The 24,764-nt window shown below is 40.4% G+C and overlaps 1 protein-coding gene and 1 long non-coding RNA gene across 6 annotated transcripts in view; one reads left to right on the top strand and one right to left on the bottom strand.

Moving 5' to 3' along the window:
- LOC119816366 overlaps positions 1–24,764 on the top strand; it is a 64,513-nt gene that overhangs the window by 21,038 nt on the left and 18,711 nt on the right. For 2 of the 5 annotated variants that reach the window (XR_005285751.1, XR_005285750.1), the window contains one exon: positions 12,788–13,311. The exons of 2 other annotated variants lie outside the window; for them this stretch is intronic. This is a non-coding gene — a long non-coding RNA (uncharacterized LOC119816366). Of the gene's footprint in view, positions 1–8,727; positions 8,906–12,787; positions 13,312–24,764 lie in introns of those variants that run through there. One more of the 5 variants, XR_005285753.1, reaches the window with a different exon arrangement.
- LOC119816349 (chromosome-associated kinesin KIF4-like) lies at positions 19,876–23,560 on the bottom strand. Its single transcript, XM_038332921.1, is given in 2 exon segments — positions 19,876–21,210; positions 21,212–23,560. Coding segments are annotated over 2 exon segments (3,684 nt in total).

Raw genomic sequence — 24,764 nt, 5'->3', positions numbered from 1 at the left:
ATTTCCTACAGTGGGGTAATTGTTTTAAGCTCCCCATTGTCAAAGAAAGTAATATTACAATGGAGTCACAAAGATTATGATAGCCTAGTAGCAAATTGAAAGAAGGGAATATCGGTGAGGACAATATTAAGATAGGGTCTATGATGCTTATGAACTTTAAAGAATGTTGAATCTTTAGGAAGTATCTAAAGTAATTAGATACGTCTAAGCTCATAGCAGAGTCTGTAATTTCTTTGTATGAATTGAGGCCATATGAATTCTGTGCTCCTGGGAGAACTATTAGCCTGAAATTTGGAAGCCCCCGTCTGAGATGTGTTTCTTTTTCATGGGCAGGGTAAACATTTTCCAGGTCTCATTTTGCTACCTGACCTTACCAAAAAGTGGTGGCTTGCAGCAACCAGCAAGGACTCATTTAGAGAGTGAGCCCAGTGGGAGCTTGGAAGGGAGCTTCTATGGAAGTCAGGCCCCCTTTCATCTCTTTCTAATGAATTTTCGTTTAGTTCCACAGATGGTCTACAATTTGCAACTGTTTTGCTGTTTCAGAACACATGCTCCATTTTTTTCTTAAGAAAATTTTTCTTTCTTACTGACTTTTTAAAATGATGTCTTAGTGTTTAAAGTTGCCAATAAGGACCTAGAAGGGCAAATGTTGAATTTTCCCATAGAAGTGTATCTAGTTCAGCGCTACACAATTTTTCAGTCCTAAGGACCTCACTAAGGCAGGGCATTGTTTAATCCAGAAACTTCGTTTCCTTTGGCTTTTTCTTGTCTCACTATAAAAGTTACTTTTTTCAGTAGAACTCTCGACTAAGGAACTAAGTCATGTCCTATTCTGTGTACCACCCCAGAACTCTGTTTCTTTTCTCTGTCACACAGTTCTGTAAAACCTTTTTCAGTGGTTCTTGTATGGACTTTTTCTCTTCCCTTTCTCATGGCAAACCCTGTCACTTTGTTCTGCCCTTCTGGAGTCCCATGAGCCTTCTGTGGGAGGAAGCAGAGAAATGGGATCAATGGGAGCCTTTGGGAAAGGATGTTTTCAGTTTCTTCTCAGTTTTGTTCCTTCATCTATCTGAGTTAACCTGAGGTTTCACTGCCCTCAGAAGAGACCTCTACACTTGAGGTGAACATAGTGCTTACCTGGTCCTTGGCGCTAAAGAACACTCAGGAACACAACACACGATTGGGTAATGCCACGGAGAGTGCACAATTTCTATCAGTTTTGCCCGCATCCTGACACATTGGTGACAAAGTGAAATGCTGTTTTTAATCTTAGAACATTTAACGAGGGAGATTTTTATGATCAATATAAAATAAAAGCACCGCTCTCTCAACTGTTTCCCATCTCAGCACCTGCCAGAGTTCAGACAACAGAATGTTGCCTTGGTGATTCCTCTGGTCCTATTGCCATAAATACTCTTGTCATCTTTTAAGAGCAGGTTTTTAATGTTTTAAATATTTTTCATTTTAAAAGCCTCTGTGTGTGTCGGGGGGAAGTTACGTGAGCCATAGTACTCATGTAGAGATGAGATCAACTTCATGGAGTCTTTTCTCCTTTCAGGTTTACATGGACTCTAGAGATTGACCTTGAACTGTCTTTCTTGTGTGGCAAGTAGTCCTGCCCACTGAGAAATCTTGGTGGCACATCATTAAGGTTTTCATGATAACATTATTCTCCTACATTTCTAAGTGTGATGCTAAAATACTCTTTTGATTTAAAGTAGGTACTCTCAAGTCAAGGCTAGTAGTTGTTGGAAAGACTCCTTTCCCTACAGCACATCACAGACAGAAAGATTATGTTATTGTGGTCAGGAATCAGAGAGTCAACACTGTTCATGTTGAAAACAAGGCTGTCAACTCATGTAGAGGAAGAATGCACTTCGGTGCAGTTATTTAAAGACCTGAGTGTTCACACAGAAGTCTATGACTGTTGGTGATATGCCAATCAAATGTAAATGTATTGGTGGATGGGACAACTTTTCTTTTATATGGTTTTACACGCTGTCTTGAAGGGGCGAGGTCGATCGATAATTAACCAGACCAGCTCAATACAAAAGATTTAGTTTTTAATAATTGGGGGAAAAGGGAAAACTTACACGACCAAAGATCCCGCGAACACCAGGAGTGCAGGGAAGAAAAAGAGGAGGGGGCAAGCGCACCTGGATCTTTTATTTGTTTTCTGTGGCCCCAAGGGGACACACCCTAAACAGAATGTGATTGGCTGAAGTTCCCCATCAGTTGTACATGTATGACAAATATAACACATATAACAAAGCAGTGTATATGGTCTCAGGAGAGAGTACAGACAGCCTGGTGCTTGGAGTTCTGGAGGAAAGTCCAGTCTCATTAAGACCATATTGTCATTTAATGAACCAGTCTCAGCACTAAGGCTCTCTGGACTCCTATAAAGTCAGCTTCTCCGAGTTCTCACTGCAGAGTTGATTTTGTTTATATGTAGGTATCCCTCTGTCCATATTTTTGGTGCGGCAGACTTACACCAGTCTATTTCAAAGTCCTTGTTCTGATCGAAAGAAAAGCACACACCTCATCTGTCACCTGTTCATTGTTCCTTACTAGTTTCTTTCCTTATCCCAGTTTCTTAGTCCTGACTCACTGCCTTGCCAAGCATCTCTGTCATATAAAATACATTTCATAGGGATGGTTTGTATTATTAAAAGTCCCCAAGAGTTCCTCTGGCTCTTATAATCTTTCCACCCTTTCTCCCTCGATATTCCCTGAGTCTTAGGAGAAGGGTTGTATTACCAGTGTATCTATCAGTTGAAACGGCACCTCACCTCACCATTGTCTGCATGTTGACCAGTTGTGGCTTTCTGCAGTGGGCTGTGCTGCAAGAAGCTTCTTTGCTGGCAAGTGGCAGCTGTGTTACTCTGTGGGAAAAAGGAGAACTACTTAGAATTTCGTTAGGAATTATAATGGTTTGGAAAAGGGGGAGTGGATTCTCCTCTAAGATCCGTGACCTCACTGCTGCAAGGGTGAATCGTCTATATATGACAGGAAAGGCAAGCTCATGAACTTAACAACATGGCTGCTTAAACAAGACTCAAGCATTGACCATACTAATTTATTAATGTAGATGGGGGTATTATTAGAGTGCCCTGCTCTTAGAGGAAGTGTTATAGGCAAATAAAGACTACTGGAAGGAAGATAATTAGTCTGTCCCAGGGATGAGCCCACCAATTGGTTATATAACACCAACTTGTCTGCTCTAAAAACATATAAATGCAAGAAACACTAGAAAGATATGGCAGACTCTATTTATATGTTTATTTGCATATGTATTATTCACACATGTAAAATCTTATATATATACATATATATGTATATATATGGGTGTGTGTGTGTAATTAAAACATGAATTTGGGAGGAAAACATGGAAAGATTTCTAGGGAGGAGAAGAAGGGAGGAAATGATGTAATTGTATTTATTAAATAAAAACTAATTTATTAATGTTCCCCAGAGGCCTACATGCTAAAGGATTAGTTGCCAGCTGCTGTTGTTTGAATATGAAATGCCCCTCTATGGTTCCTGGGCAAGGACAGCTGCTCTCCAGTTGCTGGTGTTGTTCGGAACAGTTCTACCTCTAGAAGGTCACACTTTCCTAGAGGAAGTGACTCACTGGTTGAAGGGTGTGAGGTTTTATAGTCCAGCCCCATTTCCTGTTTCTTCTCTGGTTCCTGGCCGCAGGTGAGGCCACTGGTCTGCCACTCCTGTGGCCACACCTTCTTTGTGGTGATGGGTAATGGAATGTGACCCCTGAAGCTCTAAACCCAAACTAACCCTTTCCCTCTTAAGTTGCCCTCCTCCAGTGTTTCAGAAAAAAGAGCTACCACATCAGCCTGTGAGGAGTGCTAGAACCTTTGTGGGGTGGGGTGGGGGCAAGGAGCATGCTGAAGCAGGTGTGAGATCCTCCCTGCCCCTTGATCTCTGTTTTCTGGCCACTATAAAATGCCTTTTTTCATGATTTTCACTGTCACAGCTCCCTAAACAAGCTAAGCAATCAGAAAACCTTTGCAACCATAAGACAAAATTAAGTTTTCTTTATTATTTCAAGTGTTTTGGCACAATGACAAGGACTGGCTGGCACATTGTGGGTTTTAAGATTTGTTTCTATGAGGAGACAGCTGAATATTTAGCAAGAAGCATCATAGTCATACTACTACATGGATATATTGAATTAGAACAATCACCTTTAGCCCATGTCTCTTGGTATTCAAGATATATTTCTTTTCAAAATTTACATTTACTTCTATTGACTATAAATATAATTTTAGTTTAGAGAAATTCTTTTCATGGCTTGATAAAAAGTGTAATTATTTTAATCCAATTTCAGCCATAAGAATTTCTTTTCTCTCTTTTGTATGTTCATGGAAAAATTAATATGTATTATAATATGCACTGATAAAAGAAAGAAATTATATAAGCCGTCATTATTATTATAGTTATTTAATATTATATTGACTATTTAAATCAGCAAAAAAAGAGCTAATGCTCTATTGAACTGGTAGTAAAAATTTTTTCATTCTTTCTGTCACTGAAGAGCCAGTGAGATTTTATTTATAAGATCTCATCGTGCTTTGTCAAAATACTACAGCAGTTGTACATGTATCTTAAACTTGAAATTTGTGTTTTCATTTTCATACCTTTCCTATGTGCATTGCATGCATATAACGATATTTGCTGTAGAGTTGAATTTATTTGCTATTTACATAATAGTTGTCTTCATTTACTGCGGCCTTTACTTGGTATAAAGGAAAGTGCGCTTCCGTGGATTCTTTTGTCCGTAGGGTACAATTATCTAAGTGATGATTTGATGGGAGAATAATGGCAGAAGAACAACGATTTTAAGAGCAGAGGGCAGTTCTTCAGAAAACACAGAAGCAGAGATTTTATTAAGCTGTGCTTGGCAATAAGCAGTGGCCATTCTTCTTATTTTATGCTGAGGCAGTCATAAACATCAGTAATATGGATGATAAATATACTTTATTTCTATAGAATCAAATAAAGAATGCTATGCTTGAAGAACTTTTCAGGTCCTTGTGTTTTAGAAACTTTTCAGTTGGCAGACACTAATCATAAAGCCAAGGCATACTTTATGTGCAGCTCCTCCCAGCTTGTTCTCTTTCATAAAGCCCCGCACATACTTTGGAAAATCCTGTTGGAGTACATAGAAATAGCCTTAATGCTTTGATCTGGACGTTCATAAAATAAAAGTTACTGTGCTGTAATGGGAAATGTATTCTTTTATGTTTATAATAAAATAGGCTAACAGTGAAGAACTTGCTCCACTCTCTCTACAACTTACTGTCAGAATTTATGAATGTCAAAAGCATGGAAAGTTACAGTCTTCGTGGCGATTGCTGCTGAAGCATGCATTTGGCATCAATTCCAGAGTGGTGCCATTTGCTTTATTTTTAAAATGCCAGAAATAAAGACCCATGGGTAAGGAACTGAATTCATCCTGGTGTGAATACAAAGGTTAGTTTCCACAGTCAGAAATCCATAGGATGGATACTTTCTTCTACATAAGAAATTTCTATTGGGTTAATGTAAAACAGCATAGATATTGCTTTTTATATATGGTTTTTTGAGACAGGGTTTCTCTGTGTGTCTTTGGGTGTCCTGGAACTTATTCTGTAGACTATACTGGCCTCAAACTCACAGAGATCTGCCTGCTTCTATCTCCTGAGTGCTGGGATTAAAGGTGTGTGTCACCATGTTTGGCTGTATATTTTGTTTGAAGGCAAATTTTCTTAAATTCAGAAATACCAGAAATTAATTGATAACGTCAAAATGGTTAACTGTACATCTTCAGTTTAAGAAGAGCCCAGTCCTCAAATATTAATGCATCCATAATCTGAAAATAATTAAGACATTGAAAGTTGCCTCAACATTTTTTGTAGTTATGCCAGTTGAGAGATATTAATCATCTTAGAATTCTGATGTAATTTAAGATAAGTTCTCCCCTGTAATATCATTAACATAAATAGTTACTGGTCATTATCTATATATCAATTATTATATGACAAACAATCTAAAAGTTGGTATCATAAACAGAAGCAGCTCGTTGTTTTATACAAATCCATGGGCTGTCCCAGCCTCTACTGGTGGTTTTCCTGGAGATCTTGAGGTCATTTATCCATAGGCACACCCATGGAAACTCAGCTGACCTCTTCCTAAGCCTTTGTCTCTGTGGTCTCATTTATTTACTGTATTCCTGATGTGCAGATGACAAAGCTCCAGGAGAATAAAATAAAGTTACAGCTATTTTAGCAAACAGGCTGTGAATTCTCAGAGCACAGTCTCTAGTGTTTTCTACTGTAAGTAACCCAGAAGACCAACTCATAGTCAAGGGAAAGGGATTTTGTCTTTTGGTGGGATGAAAAGCATAACTTAGAGAAAGTACTGAGAGTTGTTTTTACTAAATTCTGTATTATACTCTTCAGTAATGATATTTATTATTGAGCTTTTTGGATAAAAGATGGAGAGAAGGTCAGTTCTTTGTAATAGATCTAATGCTGTTTAGAAGACTAGCAAATACATAGCACTTGCACTGTTAACATAGCAGATAAAACAAAATACAAAATAATACAGAATAAATATGGATTAAATTTTTATGAATATCTAGGGAATATCAAATAGCAGGAAAAAGATGCAAACTTGGAGAATCTTAAGTATGTAGAATAATGTTTGTAAAGATATCAAGCTGTTGCAGCCTTGTACTGCAGAATGCACACTGAAGTAAAGATGAAAGTTTGACATACTATTCCATCTTTCATATTGTATATATGACATTTATAGAAGAGCAATTAGGAAGTTTATCTGTATGAAAAAACTCACCCTTTGGCATTGAGTCAATAAAGTGTGAGGTGGGTGGATAGGCCATAGGTGAAACTTATTTCCTCAAATGGTTATATCTGCAATGTACTCAGGCAGAAATGCATGCACAACTGCATAAAAGGCAGAGCTTGTCCACAGTAAAAGACTGATCCAAACAAAGATGAATTCACATAAAAAGTTAGACACTGTAACTGGTAATACCTAAAGGTGTTCCTCAACATTTCCAGTGATTCCTTTTAGGAACTCGGCATTAATTCATTTCTTTATCCTCTTCAGTGCTAAGAGACATGCTCTTGGGCATACACCCAAAGGAAGCTTATTCATACCACAAGGATGTGTGCTCAATTATGTTCGTAGCAGCATTATTTGTCATAGCCAGAGTCTGGAAACAACCTAGATACACCTCAGCTGAAGAATGGATAAAGAAAATGTGGTACATTTACACAATGGAGTACTACTCAGTGGTAAAGAAATAATGACTTCTTGAAATTGCATGCAAATGGATGGATCTAAAAAAGACCATGTTGAGTGAGGTAACCCAGACCCAGAAAGACAAATATCATATGTACTCACTCATAAGTGGCTTTTAGACATAAAGCAAAGAAAGACCAGCCTACAATTCACAACTGCAGAGAACCTAGACAGCAAAGAACCCTAAGAGAGACATACATGGATCTAAATAGGAAGGAGAAAAAGACAAGATTTCCTGAGTAAATTGGGAGCATGGGGATCACAGGAGAAGGTAGAAGGGGAGAGGGGAGGAAGGCATGGGAGTAGAGAAAAAATTATAGTGTAATAAAAACAATTAAAAAAAGAAAAACCTGAATAAAAAAAAGAGAGAGACATGCTTTTTTGCCCAATAGACTGTATTCAGAAAATGATGTATCACTTTTGGGCAGAAGTATTTAAGGTTTTGTTTCTTATTGTCTATATTTCTCTTTTTCTGACCCCAAAACTGAGTATAATAGTGTATGTTAATAAGGAACACTCATTCCTGAACTCTTGTGTAGGAGAAACAACCTTAACAAATGAGTTTCATCTACAATCAGTAGATACTACCTTATAAATAGTTATAATTTGTGGCTAGATTTTGGAATATATAAAAATTTTTCAACAAATTAAAGTATTAAATATGAGAACAATAAAAGTAAATAAAATTTAACATTATTTTATTCCATGACATATCATAATAATCCTTACCCCCAAAATATCTGACTTAATAGATATTTAAACAAACAAGCCAAATAAAGCACTTAACTTCAGAATAAATTCTTTATTCTGATGATATTTGATTAAAAAACAATGTTTCAAAATAATAATAATGCAGAAAATAAATAAGTACTGTAACTTAGAAAGATCATCTAAAAAAGACAAATTTTAAAACTAGCTAGTAAAATTTCTAGAAATAAAAAGCTAATTATTTAATGGAATTTCTAGGAATAAAAAAGCTAGTTATCCAAACTGAAAGCATGGACGTTCATACAAAATTGCTCTTCTAGTTAGCTTTAGTTGTCCATTTTGCAGAGCCCAGATTCACCGAGTAGAGAGTCTCAATGAATAATTATCTACATCTGGTCACTGCATGGGCGTATCTGTAGGAAACTGACTTATTACTTGACATAGGAAGACCCAGTCATCATGGACAGCACCATTCCTTGAGCAGAGAGTTTTGAACAGTATAACAGAAGAGAAAGCTAGCTGAGAGGAAGCAAGCAAAGATGCTTTTATTCTCTCTGTTACTGACTGTTAATGTTATATGACAAGATCTTCCTGCTGCTTCTGTTTTGACTTCCCCAAAATGATGGACTGTAATGTGAAATTGCAAGCCCTTCGGCCCCCTAAGCTACCTTTTGTTGCAATATTTTCTCACAGCAATGGAAATGAAACTAAGACATCACCACGAAAGGAAGGATGATTAAAAACCAGGACAACGGCAATGAGCATGAACTCTACAGCATGGACGGGCTCACTGTGAGCCTTGTCAGTTTGGTTGCTCACCTTCCTGGACTTAGCGGGAGCTGGGAGGACCTTGGACTTAACATAGTGAAGGGAACCCTGATGGCTCTTTGTCTTGGAGAGGGGTGGAGTAGGGGTATGGGTGGAAGGGAGGGGAGGGAAGGGGGAGGAGGAGGGGAGGAGATGGAAATTTTTAATAAAAAAAATGAGGAAAAAAAAAACCAGGACAAATAGAAGATAATAGAAATTGGACTACAAGTAACTCAGATGTTAAACTTACCAAATAAAGACTAAGAACAGTGCCTATTTATTTATTTACTTGTGGAGTGTTGGACATTTTGCCATACTTAAATCCAGAACTCCAGACAGAAGTGGGAGGGAACTCAACCATAAGAAGTGGAAATATGAGTTAGCCAACATAAAGATGAACCTCCATGGCATTTAAGAAGACCATTGTGCTCATGATAGTGGCTTACCATTATCCAATGGGTTTTCTTAAAGTCAGTTGGCCATCAAAGCTCATAGACTAATACAGGCTACACTGGGAACTTAACTTAGGGATCTATTTCATAAGAACTATGCCATAACATTAGTGCAGAATTGTTAATAAAGGTGTTCCTCTTTGGCCCGGCAGTGGTGGCTCACGCCTTTAATGCCATCACTCAAGAGGCTGAGGCAGGTGGATCTCTGTGAGTTTGAGGCCAGCCTAGTCTATAGGAGCTAGTTCCAGGACAGCTAGGACTGCTACACAGAGATACCCTGTCTCGAAAAACAAACAAACAAAACATAAAAAGCTTTTCCTCTTCTAGAGCATTCCTTGATACAGTCCATAAGATCATCTGGAAAACATTTTTTTTTTTTTTTTTTTTGGCTCGGGTAAAATTTTAAGTACAATGACTTGTTATTCTTATCAATTGAGTTATTCTGTAGCCCTGATGATACATAGGAGCTTCTGTCCCATTTAACATTTGTGCAGGCTGTACTTTTGGGGTATTAGTCAATAGGACACCCAGGTACAAGTTACCATATTCAAGAAATCCCAAACAGGTCTTCTCCGTAGCTGTAAATCTCTCAGTTAAGATACATTTTTTACATTGAAAGAATTACCTTTTTACCACTTTTTTTTCTAGAAAGTTCTTGATATTATTACCTAGTTGCCATGTTTCCAAGTGTCCAGACCTAACAATACCACCTCATGTTAGTGTCTTATGCAGAAAGGAGAAATACTCTTCTTTGGACATGCTGTCACTTATTAACAGGGATTCTAGTCTAGTCTTATTGTTTTTGATCATAAAGTGGTTCATGCATGCACACACCAAAGGTCAGATCACAAGCACTCTTCTCAGAAAGTCGTCTGGAAGGGCCAGCAAGGTTCTGGTTGAAAGTTACTAGAGGATGTCCATTTTTCTCTCATAACTCAAGACCTGTGAGTGTAGTGTAAGCCAGAATTTGGACAGATAGCTAAATGACATCGAATAATTTTTGCAGAAATGAAGTTATTGGATCATAGTTTTGCAAACATATTACATAACCACTATACCACTATAAAGATTTTAGAGTATATCAAATAAGTCTTAAGTTATACTACCTTAGTTATTGTATTCTTATTTTATAACAAAAGTCCTGTATTTATGCCTATTTCTCATTCCTATCACTTTGAACAGCATTCCTACCATACTGTTAGAAAAAAGCTTCTCATATTTATGTATTTTTATGTTAATCAGAGTTTTTCTAGCGTCATTGTGGAAGTAAAGATAGATTTTTAGAAATCTGTTATTAATGTTCAATTATTGCTTATTAGGTAATGTTCCATTTTTTTTTCTGTTCTGGTTGATAATCTGCCTTCCTGCTTGCTCAATGTAATTATATTCCTGTTGTGTATGTTCTAGCAGTATGTAATTAGTATTCCATATATTATATTCCCAAGACAACACTCTTGGCATGCTGCCTCTTCCTAGAACTTCAGAAAGTCTCCCTGCACAACAGGCCTCTCAGCCTGTAATGTTCTATTTGTTACTGCCTGCTACTGTTTGCCAAGGTGACTTGCAGAGGTCATAGTTCTTTTTCTTTTACTTTAAAAAAAAAAACTTCTTTCCTACAATACATCCCTCTGACAGCCTCCCCTTCTCCTACTACTCCCAGAACCACCCCCCAACACACACACACACACACACACACACACACACACACACACTCACATCTCCTCTCCCCCAGATCCACTGCTTTTCCCTTTCCCTGAGAAAAGAGTAGGCCTCTCTGGAATATCAAGCAAACATGGCATTACAAGATGCAGTAGGCCTAGGTCCAAACCCTCATATCTACGCTGGGACAGGCAACCGAATAGGAGGTCCCAAGAACAGGCAAAAGAATCAGACACCCCCACTTCTCACTAATGAGTCTCACAAACCCCCAAGCTAAATAACCAGAATGTATATGTAGAGGACCTGGCACAGACCTGTGCAGGCTCTGTGGTTGCTGCTTCAGTCTCCATGAGCAGCGAAGAGCACAGGTTCCGTGATTCTGTGCTCCCTGTTCTCCTGATGTCCTTTTCCTCACTTTCTCCTACAACTATTCCTTCCCCTTTTCTGTAGGGCTCTAGAGCTCTTCCTAATGTTTGGCTGTGAGTCTCTGCATCTGCTCCCATCAGTTGCTGGATGAAGACTCTGATGACGATTGGGTAGGCACCAAGCTATGAGTATTGCAGAATACTATTAGGAATCATTTCATGGAGGTTTTTGTTGTTGGTGGTGTTTTGTTTTTGTTTTTGTTTTTGTTTGTTTGATTTTTGCCATCCAGCTTCCAGACCTTGGCCATCCAGGCAGAGTCAAGCACGGGCTCCCTCTTGTGGCTTGGGCCTTGGGTTAGACCAGTAATTGGTTGGCCACTCCCACAAATTCTGAGCCACTATTACCCCAGCATATCAGGTAGTCAGTACACTTGGTAGAGCTTGGGTTTTGAGACTGATTGGTGTCCCAGTCCCACCACTGGGAGCCTATCCTGATTAAAGAAGATGGTCAGTTCAGGCTAGTAGTCTTTGCTGCTAGGGTCACCCTCATAGGTTCCAGGATGTATCTGCCACTCTGTGTTTCCACATCACTCCTTAAATGCCCATTTATTCAGCCATATCTGTCCACAATCTCTCCCTCCATTCATTTCTTCCAAACACAAATTCTCTGTTTCTCTCTCCATCTGCCCCGAGTCCATTCTCAAAGTCTATTTTATTTTCTCATCCCAGAGAGATCCATACATCCTGCTAGACTCCCCCCCTTCATTATAAATCTCATTTCTCTGTGTCTGTGGATTAAAGCATGGTTATCCTTTACTTTACAGCTAATACCTGCTTTATAGTGAGTACATACCATGTTTGTCTTTCTGGGTCTGGGTTACCACACTTAGGATGATTTTTTTTGTAGTTCCATCCCTTTGCCTGCAAATTTCATGATATCATTTTTTAACAGCCGAGTAATACTGCATTGTGTAAATGTATGACATTTTCTTTATCCATTCTTCTGTTGAGGGACATCTATGTTGTTTCCAGTATCTGATTATTATGAAGAAAGTCACTATGAACGTGGTTGAGCAAGTGTCGTGGCTGTAAAACGGAATGTCTTGGGGTATATGCCCATGAGTGGTATAGCTGGATCTTGAGGTAGATAGATTCCCAAATTTCTAAGGAATCACCATATTGATTTCCGTAGTAGCTGTACAAGTTTGCTCTTCCACCAATAATAGAGGAGTGTTCCCCTTGCTCCACGTCATTGTCAGTATGAACTCTCATTGCTGGTTACTATGACGTCATGTTTTTAATAGCGCTAAAATTAGACCTGTTTTTTGGTACCAACTGCACAAGACAGTTTCGAATGGTGCACAATTTTGACAACACTCTGGCCGGATCTCCTCAAAACATTCAGAGGCTAGTTACAATTTTCTCGACCAAATGTTAATCTGGAAATTTAACCATCATTTGCTTTCACAGGACCCCCTGAGAAGAACGTCGCCCCCATGTCAGCTGGAAGCAATCTTAGAGGAGCGCTCAAGTTAAAGAAATGTGCTCTTCTTTGTGAGTACTTTACATAGCACAGTGGACACCCCAAGCCTGACAAATGAAGTCAGGGTTCTTACCCTGCAGCTGTTTGGAAATCTCGTTAGTGTCCAGTAGTTTTGAGATCCAGTGCTTCATTCATCGGCTTGTAATTCATGAGCAACACATCTGCTCTGTGGTTTTGCTTTTGAGGCAGAAGCATTGTCACTCCAGGTGTTCCACAGCTCTGCAGCTACATACCCACTCAGCAAGAGTGAATGAAAGCAGAAATTAAAATCTTTTTTGAACGGTGATATTGCAAAAGTTCTACTGCACACAAATTCACATTGCTTATTATTTTTCTTGTATAACAAAATATGCCATTACATAAGTTTTTGGAAACAAATGCTTCAAAATCACATGATTTCCTTTGAATTCTTTAAAATTCATTATAATAATGATTAATAATGTAATAATGTTTTTCACTGGCAATGTAGTAAGAACAATGCTAAATGCATTATGTACCTTAGAAAGTTAGAAACTATTTACTGGAGTATAAAATGAATGATTATCTTAGTACTCTTGGGACTAGAGGTTTTATTAGAACCTTAGATTTTTAATAATAGAACTAGATTATTGGTTTCTCATTTTCTGCATATTGTCTTCCGTCTGCAACATTTCCCCCAACCTAGCATTGCCGTGATGAAGCTCATTTTACAACATGAAATAAGCAGAAATACAACAGAGGTCCTTAATTGACTCATAGGATGGGACCTTTATATTTTGACTATAATCTTGCCGGCTCTAGGTAATCTACATATCTTTTCACGAAGCATTGGTTATTTCTTGTCCTATTAGCTCAATGATTATATTAGTTCCTAATTTCATTGTAATCTTATGACCAGACTTGAATATTAGTTTACCAATTTAGTAATCAATTTCCTATTGGAATAGAATGAGGAGAATGCCTTCTAGCTTGTCTAACCCCCAAATCCAGTCCTCTTCCAAGAGCTTGCCCTTCACCCCATGGGCTATGTTGTACCATCCCCCAAACCATGCTGACTATTTGCTTGTGCTTTCCAGCTAGTTGTGACTCCTTGAGTCTGCATTTGTTCTTAGTCAGCTTGCCTACTTGACTTTCTTCTATTTCAGTGGTCATTAAACTTCAATAGGTTGAAAATCTCCTGGAAAGCTTTTATGCACAATACGTACGTGTCACATACACACTGTTTGTATGTATGGAGATTAAGATACTTGGACTCTCAATGCTCCTCATGAGAACCACAGATTAACAAAAACCCCAGTAACATGTACAGAAAGTCCAAGAGACTCCAAAATAGACTCCAGTATAGATTATCAGTGTAGCCCTTGGTTGTCTCTCAGTTGTTGAGGGTGGGCCACTATGCCATTGTGCACACTGAGGATACAGGACTTGGGTTTATCCAACTAGATCTGGCCTGAAAGCCCCTTTTCCATGATTTCAGAAGATACTATGCAAGCTGCCAAGGAAGCAAGGCAATTAAACTCCTATCCAGTTTTATGAACCCTTACAAACATCAGCATGGCAAAATATACATATTGGCACAATAAGTGATACTCATATGTTGGTGGTAACAGCTGTGCAATTGATCTTAAAGCCTACTCAATGGGAGGGTTACCTTGCCTGGTACTGGAAACTTCACTAGATTTCTAGAGATAGTGAGCTCTGGACGTGAGAAAATAATCTACCACTGCCACTTTACTAGGGAAGCATAATTTCTTATTGCATTCTAAATCTTACCCTTTTACCTACAGATAAGTGTAGCTGCTATCCCTTACCAAGAAGTCTGTCTTTACTGCAAATGGAGAGTATTATATTGACTATATAATTAAAACACAGTAGACACAATGTAGAGATCAACAGATTGTGACCACCCTAGACTCAATGAGGACATTTACGTCACTGCTCCTGAATCTATGGCTCTGGGAACATTTCTGAAGAGAGGCTGGAAAGATTGTAAAAGCCAGAATACAAGGAAGTCTGCTATGAAACAGTCTCTCAGAAATGAATGCATAAACAATATTGGAAAATGACAATATTAGTAGACATGTAAATACAGAAAGGAGGAAATTTCATGGGGTCCCACACCTAGACAAAGAACCACATACACATGGCAGGAGCAGAATTATTCTCTCCAAGGTATAAGCCCCCTTAATTGTCTAAAGCAGCATGGTCAGTCTTGAAACTATATACCAACCAACAACAAAACAGATTCAGTAGGTTAGACATACATGCATGTACACATGCACACAGATACATGTTACAATAATAAAGAAAAAGATGCTATCATTTGAAAGTGTGTGGGGGACATGGGAGGAGTTAAAGGGTAGGTAGCTGGGAAGGACTGAAAGGAGGCAAGGAACAGGAGAAAGTGATTGTACTTTTTTTAGAATTAAAAACATAGTAAAAAGAATTAGACAGTTTATATATTTGAACTGTATATATGCTCAACTAATGTGTTTCAAATATTTGTATGTACAAATCAGGCTAATTAATAAATCTACCAGTGTCTGTTCTCTGTTCTCTCTCTCTCTCTCTCTCTCTCTCTCTCTCTCTCTCTCTCTCTCTCTCTCTCTCTCTCTGTCTCTGTGTGTGTGTGTGTGTGTGTTTCAAACACAAGACCTATTTCTCAGCAATTTTCAAGTATATAATACAGTGCTAATATATATAGTCACCATATTGTTGATTAGATACCCAGGGTATTCATTTTATAACTAAGTACTTGTGTCTTAATCCCATCTTCAGTTTTCTGGGCCCCATCCCCAGAGACTGATTGAACAGATTATGGATGGCCTACAAATTTACATTTCTATCAAGACTGGGGTGAAACTGAATGTCCTTGTTCCTGTGACATGTGTCGAGAATGGACGGATTAAATACTATCTGGAGAAAGATATAAAATGGATTTTCTTTTGCAACTTCCTCCAACCCATTACCTCTGTTTTTCCTCTTCAGCAAATAAGAACTGTCTAGAAGAAGGAAGACAGTGGACTCAAGTGTAAGGTCTTGGCTGCTCACCCAGTGCCAGTCAGGGTCTTTTGTGAGGTCCTTTACTTCCTATACCATAAGGTTTTTTTTCAAATGTAACTTTTTGTTCACTCTCCAAATTCCAAACATATTATTACTGACTTGATTTTCTTCTCTTTTCTTCTCAGTACAGCTTTCCTAAAGTTAACTGTACATGTAGAACAAAATATAGGAATTTGTCCCAACTAACTTCAATTCTAAGGTGTTCTTGATAGCCTTAGTGGATTGAATTTGAATCTACTAAAATTTATATAAACAAGTCTCTTGAAGCCTCTTCTAAATTTGAATGGCTGGGGTATGAATAAGATAGGGAAGAAACGATCATAAAACTAACATTTTTATGCATGAAAACCCTTCTGTTACTTTACTGTAAATATTGTGAGCTATGGGGAAATTTAACCAGAACCTGAACAGAAAATGGAAGACAGGAAATGGTTATGGGATTTGCTGAGGTAGGCTTCTTCCCAAGGACAGATAAATAGGGATTTTGATGATTTGACATTTTCCTTTCATGGTTCATATGGTGGGGAACATATATATAGAACAACTGAAATAAGGTTTAAAATTAGAAAAGCGGGTTGGCTTATTCACTGATTCATGTTTCTGATGCTAAAGAACAAAAAATTTTTAGGCCAAAAAGGAAACAAAAAAATAATTATGGCTCACTCATAAAATGAAATTAATGAGGAGGCTATTTAAATATTGATGGAATTTAGTCGAACTCTGAAGTCTAATCCTTTGGTTTTTGGGTGAAATAAATGAGCCAAGCAGTCAATTCAACAAGTTATACAATCGGATTCCTGTCGCGAAGGAGTCAAGTACATTCTCTAGTGGATCCCTTGTCCTCGCCCCAGAGCGTAAGCGCTGAAAGGCAAACTGATAACACAGGAATGGTAGTAACAGCCATTCGGGCTGTGGGCTCTGCCATTTCCTTGGCTTGAATCAACCAAGAAATAGCTTCCATGTTCATGAAAAGGGAGAGAAAATTATTATCTGTGTAATGGTCCTATAGGAAGGGTTTAGATTCATATGGATGCTTCACAGAGGAATGTGCTTATGGCCATACCTGAACCAAGCTGTTTTTAAGTTTTACCTGAGGGACCAAGTAGAGGTACACACAAAAATCTCAGCAGCACTTCCAAATACTGCAGAACGCACCTTAATACGTAGGCTTTTTTTTTTTTTGGTTTTTCGAGACAAGGTTTCTCTGTGGCTTTGGAGCCTGTCCTGGAACTAGCTCTTGTAGACCAGGCTGGTCTCGAACTCACAGAGATCCGCCTGCCTCTGCCTCCCGAGTGCTGGGATTAAAGGCGTGCGCCACCACCGCCCGGCTGCCCCACCACCGCCCGGCAATACGTAGGCTTTTTGAGGGACATTTAAGATTTTTCTTGGGACTGGAGAAATAGCTCAATGAGTTACCTCGAGGTAATGAGTTCCAGGCTTTGGTCCCAGAATTCGTGTAAAAGGGCATGAAGTGGTGGTGTGTATGTATAATCCCATCATAGGGGAGGCAGTTACAGGACTCTTTGGCCAGTCAGACTAGATAACTTGGCCATTTTCCGTGACAGAGCCCATCTCAAATTCTAAGAAGGATGGTATCTGAGGAGCAACTCCAAGAGCAACTGGAGTGCCTTAACACACTCCTGCAGGTCATGGATGTTAGGGTGAGTCCACCCAAGGCACAGGATGGGAGTCTGAGTGGTAGCTGGGCTTGTCGGTCCAGGCCAATGGTATCACCCCCTGTTAGGCAAGGATTCAGAATCAGCTCCTCTTGTCCCATGTTTTTGGGTCAGTTCTCCCACGTCTATAGTGAGTCATGAGGCCATCTCTCTTGAGTCTGGGGGCTGGCTCTCCCATGTGGGGTAGGGCCAGCTCTCCTGCTGTAGTGACCAGCTTTGGACATGTTCAGCTATCCCAGGGCCAGGGAGGAGCAGGCCGGCTCAGTACAACCCTTGTATTTCAAAACACATGGTTCCTATGAACCCTTGTAGCAACATGCACCATGGACATCATCATAACCCCCAGCTGCAGCAGGACCATGGATCCAGACATGTCCCTCAGCAGCAGCTCAGGTCTGGATATCACCATGGTCCTGGTGACAGCACAGGCCAGCCAGATCCAGTATGGCCCCATGGAGGCAGGCCCTCGGGCACAAACATGGTCTCAGGTAGCTGTCAAGACCCCCAGCATCTGCACAGCCCCCAATGGTAACAAGAGCCATGGACATCAGGCATCAATTCAGGCATTGACTGATGCTAGGATGAGGACCCGGACATGGCCCCAGGCAGCAGCCCAGGCCGAGAAAACACCTTGGTCCCATGTGGCCCTCTGTCATTAACATGGTCCCAGGTGGTACTAGCGATTTGGAATGCCCTTTTGTACACTGTGAATATGTGTTGCTTTTATTGGTTGATGAATAAAAATGCTTTGTCCTATGGCATGGCAGAATATAGCTAGATGGGAAAACCAAGCAGTGATACAGGGGAAGAAGGGCGGGGTCAACAGATGCCAGCAGCCACCGAAGGAGAAACATGCCAGAGTATCACTGGTAAGTCATGGGCCATGTGATGATGCACAGGTTAATAGAGATGGGTTAATTTAAGATGTAAGAGCTAGCCAGTGCTAAGTCTGAGCCATTGGCCAAACAATTATAATTAATATTAAGCCTCTGAGTGATTACATTATAAGTGGCTACAGGACCACACAGGACAAAAAATAAAAGCCTCTGATTACAGTTCAGACCCCTGGCATCAGCATGGCATTCGGTGGTATCAAGAACCACAGACCCTGGCTGTGGTTGGGCCATGGACCTAGATATGGCCCTAGGTAGTAGCCTGAGCCTGGACGACACCCTGGTCTCAGGTGACAGCATTGGTCACTCATATTGGTGTGCCCCCTGTTTTGGCATGGCCCTCCAGTGCCAACATGGCCACAGGTTGCAGCCTAGACCCTAGACATTTTTGTGGGCTTTGGTGATAACATGAGTTACAGACATAAACACAGACCCTGCCTATGGGAGGGCCAAAGACATAGTCATCGGAGCCCGGGCTCTGATGTTATGATTCCAAGTGGTAATGCGAGGCCACCAAAAATGGCATGACACCAGTATCAGCGTAGCTCTCAGATACTTGGTTCCAGGCAGTGGCCCAGAAAGCCTGTCATCAATATAGTACCTTTGCAATTTGATATATCTCTGAATATCCTGGAATTCATCATCTATCGTTATATACCTCAGAATATTCTGTTAGACTAACAGAGTTATCATTGTAGATAAATTAGACATTTAGTTTTTTTTTTTAAAAAAACTTAGAATGGACAACTGGTGAGATATAGTGAGATATGTTTCAGAAGAAAAATGAACTTTAAGGAAAAGGTATATATCAATGTGTCTAGAGATTAGCAATGAGATTAAATGTAACATTACCTTTTTATAGTTTTTGTTTTTTGAAAGTCATGCAGGCATAAAATATAAAGAAGGAGAAATAATAGCTTTTATTTTTATCAAGTTTCTATTTATCTTTTAGTGCCTTCTCTCATTATTATCTTTGTTTTTTGACTAATAAGTATTAATTATGTGTATTAATTGGACCCAGTGTGATATTTTTCTTTTTTTAAGAAGTAGATGAGCTAAAATTTATTTATTTTCTTAACATTTAAAAATGTTTCATTCACTTTAGCAACATGATGACAGTTGAAGTTTCTGTTAAAATCCAGAGTTGGAACGGAGCAGTTGAAAACTCCCAGCCCCACTCCTGAGGTGCGGTGACAAAGTTGAGTCAGGTCTCCATCCTGCACGTGGCTCCTCCATTCAACTGACATGACCATGGGAGAGGAACATCTTGGCCTCTGCTGCATGAGGAACACTCAATTGCTTGCAAAGAAAGAGCTAGATTGTGCTGGGGACAGGTGTCCTATCTATGAGTCAGTCATCAGGAAGGTCAGTTAGTTTCTCTCCAACAGATGGCTCAGCACCACCTCAGTGGGACTCTTCCTGTATAGGAGAACAGCCAGAGAAGAAGCTGGTATTGCTGGCTAGAGCTCGCTTCTTCTTCTCGCTTGTGACCTTATTTTCTTGTGCTTCTGAAGGTCTTGGTTCCGGGTGCTCAGAGGAAGGAACAAAAGCAGGCCTGTCCAGCAGCACCTGGTCTGCATCATATAGCTCTTTTAGGATCTTGCTACTGGGAGTTGTACAGACAGGGTTGAAGAAGCTTAATCCTGAGGTCACCTCTGTAGGGTCTTCCAGTTTAAAGGAACTTTCAGAATCCTGGGTTGACTCAGTAGTATCTAAGTTATCCTGGCTCTGCTGTCGGTTCCGACACTTTGTTGGGTCACAGCTGCACGCCACATTACAGTCTGACCTTTGCTTTCTGCATCCGCATTGCTTGTTCCCACACCAGCCTTTGCAGGAACACCCTTGGGTGTTCTTCCTGGACACCTTGACTAATTTTGTTGGTATCCACTCCTCATCAGCACAATCATCACTGTCGTTCTCCGGCTCGGTGGCAGAATGCTCTGAATAATATTGTAGCTCCTCGATGTCCAAGCTTTCCTCTGGGCGTTTGCCTTTAATTCGGCAAGGTTTGGGCTTAGGGGGAATATATTCAAAGGAAGAGTCTGGAGACTGAAGGATACTTTTCATAAGACGGGGTTTCTGTTTGCTGGCTACTTGGAGGAGGGTCAGTTTCTGCTTGATGGCATTGTTTTCTTGGAGAAGCTGCTGATTTTGCTCACATACTTCTTGCATCTTCCTAAGCTCTTCATCCTGCCATTTCAGGGTATTGAGCAGCTGCTGTTTCTTTTTACTAGCCGGCTCCTCCAGCTGCTTCTCCGCCATTTGGCATTGCTGCAGCTGGCTGAGAAGATACAGCACCTTTTCTTGGTTCTGTTGCTCCACTTTGATGAGCTCAGCTTTTAACTCTGTCTCCATCTCAGTAAGATGATTCCGCTCTTCAAACAGCATCTTCTGCATGTCAGTACAGTTGGCCTGGCTCTCCTTCAGGCTGCTCTCAACCTTACTCACCTGGATTTTGGAGGAGACCAGCTCTCCAATTAAGTATCTTATGGCACATTTGGCTTCAGGAATTGTGGCAATATTCTCCCAGCGTTTTCTCGGCCTGTCTTCACTTTCAGCATCCAGGAGCTTTTGCTGGAGATCTGCAATCTGAGCATTCCTGAGCTCCAGTTCAGTCTCCCGGCTTTCAATCTTCTTTGCAATACAATCTTCTGTTTCTGAATCTTGACGACGCACTTCATCACGTGAGAATGTGTGCCTTCGGAGTTTAGGGGGTGGATTCTCTTCAGATTGTTTTTTTTTCTTTGAGCTGTGCCACATCCTGAGCAAGGATCTTTCTGTCTTCAAGAAGGTCATTCAGATGCCGTTTTGCTTCCTCAGTACTGACCATAACTTCAATTTCATTTCCAAGCCAATTCTTCATATGAGCTGCAGTGCCTTCCATCCCACGGCTGTGAGTCTCTTTCCGTTTATCTGCGACCTCCTTTTGCTTTAGGAGAGCATCCTTAAGACGTTTGTGGGCAGCTGCTGCCTCCTCAGTTTTACGTCTGAGCACTGTAGACTGTTTCTGGAAGTTCCTTTCTAGTTTGAGCAGCTCATATTGCCTCTTACGATCCCGTTCTTTTAACTTGATTACTTCTTTGTCTTTTTGTTGCTTCCACTGTCTAAACTTCTCAGCATCCTCCTTCATTTGACGCATTAATTGTACTCGCTGGTTTTTCATCATCCGTATCTCCTGGTTCAGTTTGGAGACAGTATACTCAGTGGATTCCTTCAACTTCAGAAGTTTGGACTGTTCCTGCAGTTTCTTTTTCAAATCAGCTATTTGACCCTCTAGCTCTTGGAGACGTTTGCGACGGCGCTCACTCAACTTGGCTTGGTTGGCATCCTTCTTTGTTAATTGAAGTTCAAGAACCAATTCTTCCTTTTCCTTCTGTAGACTGAGGACTTCTGACTCTAGATTTTTAATGTTATCCTTGTACAGGAAGTGAATGGGCTGTAGTTGGCTACCATTCTGAGTCATCTTTTTAGCTAGTGCCTCTTTCAATGCAAGTTCTTTATTCAACTCAATCAGCTCCTTGGACATCTGAGCTTGACGAAGAGCATGTTGAGTGCTGAAAGCAGTAGAAGACCTGCTGGTATCTGGACTGATTTCCACTTGAGCGTCTGCTTCTACTGCAGCGTCAAAGGTTGCAGTCATGCAAGCAACAGCTTCATTAGACAGCTGAATAATCACTTGTTGCAGGTTGCATATTATCTCTATGTTTTCTTTTAATTCCTGGTCTTCCAATGTCTCCACCAGCTTTTGAAGATCCACTTTACAGGCTGCATGCTGCCTGAGTTGTTCTAGCTTGGCGTTCATTTTCTCATTTGCTTGCTCAGTCAAAATGATTCTCTCTAACATCTGGGCTGTCTGACCAGCTGCCTCACTCAGACCACGACTTAATTTTTCATTCTCTTCTACCAAAGATTGATTCTTCTCCATCAGGGACTGCAGATTTTCTGACGGTTCCATATTGGTGCTTCCAGGCAAGGTACCTCCATGGGCTTGTAGCAACAAGACCTGCAGTTGTTGGACCTGTTGCTTAAGATGATTAAGTTCCGCTGCCTGGGGATCAATATTAACAATAGGTTTGTTCTTGATTTTTCTTGCTCTGTCAGCATAGCGAAGGGTATTTAATGTTTCCTCTAGATTAGAATCGGCAGGACTCACACAGGCTATCATAAGCGTATGGCTATTGCCTCCTAGAGAATCTTGAAGCAGACGAGTCAGCTTGGAATCTCTGTAAGGCACAAAGCTACCCCTTTTGTCATCTCCAAGAGCACTGATTACATTTCCCAAGCACAGGAGGCCCCGGTTAATGTTAATACCCTCTCTCAGACGATCTCCCTCTGCCTTGGTTTTCTTCTGTCTCTCGGATCCAGCAAGGTCTACAAGATGCAGCTTGGAACGAAAACTGCTGTTCTTGTCATTTTTCTTTCTTTGTTCCACGGAGATGGTAAAGATGGCATGAGATCGAGACGACTGGGAATTCATAGCCGTGGAGGCCACAGTCCTGGAGTTGTTACCCTGCTCTAGACAGTCAACAGTATCCGAGGCAACTAGCACAGTCTTCTCCGTGAGTCCCACAAGCTTTATGCCTTCCTTTGGATCCTCCCGGATATTTATATGCGTTTTCTCATGAGATGGACATAGAAGGTCCAAAATTTCTTCATTGTAAATCTCCAAGTAAGACACTTTCAGAGTAAATTCAAAGTCACTCTTTTTATTAATTTCTTTGAAGAGAAGTTGTATTACCCTGGGAATGACCCCAATAGTTGATTCGTGTTCTTGCTCCGCAGTGTACACACCTCCCATTGAATAGGTTTTTCCAGAACCAGTCTGCCCATAGGCCAGGACAGTTGCATTGTATCCTTTAAATATGCCTTTTATGAGTGGAGCTACTGCTATATTAAATACCTCTTCCTGCTCAGTAGAGGGGTCAAACACAAAATCGTAAGTAAATGATTTATCATTACCAACCACCACCTGAGGCTCTCCGGGCACAAAGGACAGGCACATCTGGCAGCCCTCACTGATCTCTTTGGAGACCAGGGGGCGACAACGCAGTGCAACCCTCACAGGAATTCCCTTCACCTCTTCTTTCATGGTAGCAGCTCAGTAGGCGTCCACGCGCCCCAGTGAAGCCTGCTCTCTGAGGGGGCTCCGGAGACTGGCAGGAGTGGGAAGGCCCTGAGGCCTTAGGGGACCTGGGAATTCGGCAGGCAGCCTCCCTCCCAGCGAGATCACCGCCTCCTGTCACTCACACTCAGCCACTGCATAAAGGTATGTCAGTCTCAACACTGCGTTGTCGAGCTAAACGTCTCTTTCCGGGATCTTCCCTAGCGCCCTGTTCCAACTCAACTGGAGGTTTAACCGCCAAGTTTCAAATTGAGCCCGGAGGCGCCAGCCAATCGCAGCGCAGACAGCCTGGGCCCAGTGTGATAGCTGTTTTAATCGGAGTGAGATGATATCTAGTAGTTTAGATTTGTGATTTTCTGAAGGGAAATGATGACAAAGATTTTTTCATATGTTGCCAACCCTTTGTATTTCTCCTTCAGATAGGTATATATTCAGTACATCGCAGGCTCTTCAGTTTTCTTCCCAAATCGTTACTTAGACTTGCCTTTAGTGCACATCCTAATGAAATTCCATACTCAAACACATGCACATAAGCATTCTCACTGCAAGTCAGAGCTTCTCTCTACCACAACAGGAAGTGACCCGCTGACATGGTGACCTTTGCCAGCTGGTGACTGCCCTGGGGAATAACAACTGATGTAGTCTTTCTGTCACCTCCCCTTACCTCTGAGATCTTTATTTATATGTAAGTGCTCATTGCTCCGTTTGTTCCATGTTATGTTATGAAGTGTCCCATAGAAATTTTCTACTGTATGAATGTCTCGTTATGTATTTATTGGTTTCTGACTAGTGGAAATGTAAGTTCCTTCTGGTATGCAGTTATCAGCGCTCCTATATGTGTCAAGCAAGGAACAGATGTGCCCATTTCCTCTGTAGACTCCATGACATGGGAAAATGTTATGCTGTGCTTTTAGAAGAAACTGTCAAACAATTTTCCAAAGCATTTGTACCATATTATCCCCTGCATTGACTACTGGCCATTTTCTTCTCAATTCTCTACCTTGGCTGTAAAACGAAAATTACTTTCTAGGTTGGAGGCAACAATGATAATATTATAGGAACTAATGAATTTTGGATTAGGGTTAAAATTAATATCTTTCAAAATCATTAGACATTGGAGCTAGCATATATATATATATATATATATATATATATATATATATGCTGTGAC

This window comes from Arvicola amphibius, chromosome 1 (assembly GCF_903992535.2).
Source record: "Arvicola amphibius chromosome 1, mArvAmp1.2, whole genome shotgun sequence".
NCBI classification, from domain to species: Eukaryota; Metazoa; Chordata; class Mammalia; order Rodentia; family Cricetidae; genus Arvicola; species Arvicola amphibius.
This window is presented reverse-complemented; position numbering and strand designations above follow the sequence as displayed.